Below are 1,607 nucleotides of genomic sequence, written 5' to 3' on the forward strand. Positions count from 1 at the left end.
ATTATAACGGCAGCCAAACACTGTCATAGAAGTCTTGATATCTTTGTTGTTGATAGACATTCTATAGTGTCTATAACACATTGCACATGGTGTGAGACTAGGCCTGCGTTTGCGTGTTCAGACTCGTAAAAGTTTCAGAAAGTTTTCGTCCATGAACTCTAAATAACTCAAACAAAATGTCAAATTGGCCACCAGATTTGAAAAGAATACAGTAATTGCATAAAAAACCAATGAGATATATTCATAATCACCGAGACGGTAGTTTCACAGTGAGATATACAAATAGGAGCAGATATTAATAATACAGCACTCAAAATAAACATGAAACTCCCCCATTGTTGCTCCCCGAAGGGTATATGTGAGTCTACATTACAACGGAAGCTGGACTGCTCCGCCACCTGCTCCCAGGCATGATCAACAGCCGCATAGTCCTCCTAGTTGGCGAGATGGCTGGGCGAGCTCTTGAACATCGTGTGCCACATGTACGCCCTCGAGAGGACCATCTCGAGCTCGTGGTGCGCCCAGTTCCTGGTCGGCAGGTGCTGGAGGAACATGACCATCTCCTGGAAATCCAGCTTCTGCAGCTTCTCTGACCACTGGGGAAGAAAGAGACAGAGGGAACATCACTCTGAATCCAAATCTTTAGTGGAAATCCGTAAGCTGGATTGCACACAATGAAAGCAGGGAACATGCTAGACAGCCGCAAATCAGTACAAGGCAAGGAGTACTTTCACTTACTGTTAACAAAAAGCTAGCTGATATGTACACGAGAAAATCTGGTAGATAATCTCCTTCAGCAAGATAGGTATCCCACAAGCGTGTCACAAGATGAAAAGGAACCTGCAATGATGAGCGACATTAAGGGACATGAATGTGCAGATTACATATATACAATGCCCATTGACTAGACTAACCTCACGTATCAAAAGACAGTTGAACCAACGGAAGGCAAACTGAAGGAACTCCAATCCTTGTTCCTCTATGTGCTTGGATAAAGGTTCTGTATACATGGAAGATGAACGAGGACGATATCAATATTTCAAGTATTTAGTCAAAACTGTTAATCTAGTATCAGCAGATCCCATGGCATGCCAAATTAATGACAAGGTACTTAACACGATGTTTCTCTATAGAATTGTTATTATTACTATTCCTTCAATCCTAATTTCCTATAATTCCTTAAACTTCCTTTATCATGCTATACTTAATTATTTATAGTAGGAAGGGCCATCATATATATACATCGACGGAACGTTACCATCTATTCGATGAACCAACTCTTTCAATCTGAATACAAGGCGTTGTATTCCTGGTTGTGCAAAGGTGTAATGGTCCTGCATGCCATCAAGAAACTTTGAGAGACACCAATAGCAGTCTGCTTCTATGTTAGAAACGTCCTGCAAAGAAAGGTTTTCCATGGACCAAGTGTCCAGATTGCCTTCTAAGTGCTCTGATAAGAACACAATCAAGAACGGTGTAACAAGGTCGTTTATTCCTTGGACGTATCCACTTGCAGGGTGCCGGATGGCCCTGGAAATGAGGAGGCATCATTGTGTCAAGAAATATTGGAGAAAAGCAAAGCACAATCATTATTTTGGCAGCATCAG

General features: G+C 41.8%; 1 protein-coding gene across 1 annotated transcript in view; it reads right to left on the bottom strand.

Annotated features, from left to right (window-relative positions):
- Positions 1–215: 215 nt before the first annotated feature.
- LOC123112710 (GTPase-activating protein gyp1) overlaps positions 216–1,607 on the bottom strand; it is a 4,219-nt gene continuing 2,827 nt past the window's right edge. The window contains exons 8-11 of the mRNA XM_044533779.1: positions 1,259–1,530; positions 915–1,000; positions 739–840; positions 216–596 (exon numbers count right to left, since the gene is read on the bottom strand). Of these exons, the coding sequence (XP_044389714.1) occupies positions 435–596; positions 739–840; positions 915–1,000; positions 1,259–1,530 (622 nt within the window). The 3' untranslated portion in view covers positions 216–434. The remainder of the gene's footprint in view (positions 597–738; positions 841–914; positions 1,001–1,258; positions 1,531–1,607) is intronic.

The sequence above is a fragment of the Triticum aestivum genome, chromosome 5B (assembly GCF_018294505.1).
Source record: "Triticum aestivum cultivar Chinese Spring chromosome 5B, IWGSC CS RefSeq v2.1, whole genome shotgun sequence".
NCBI lineage: Eukaryota > Viridiplantae > Streptophyta > Magnoliopsida > Poales > Poaceae > Triticum > Triticum aestivum.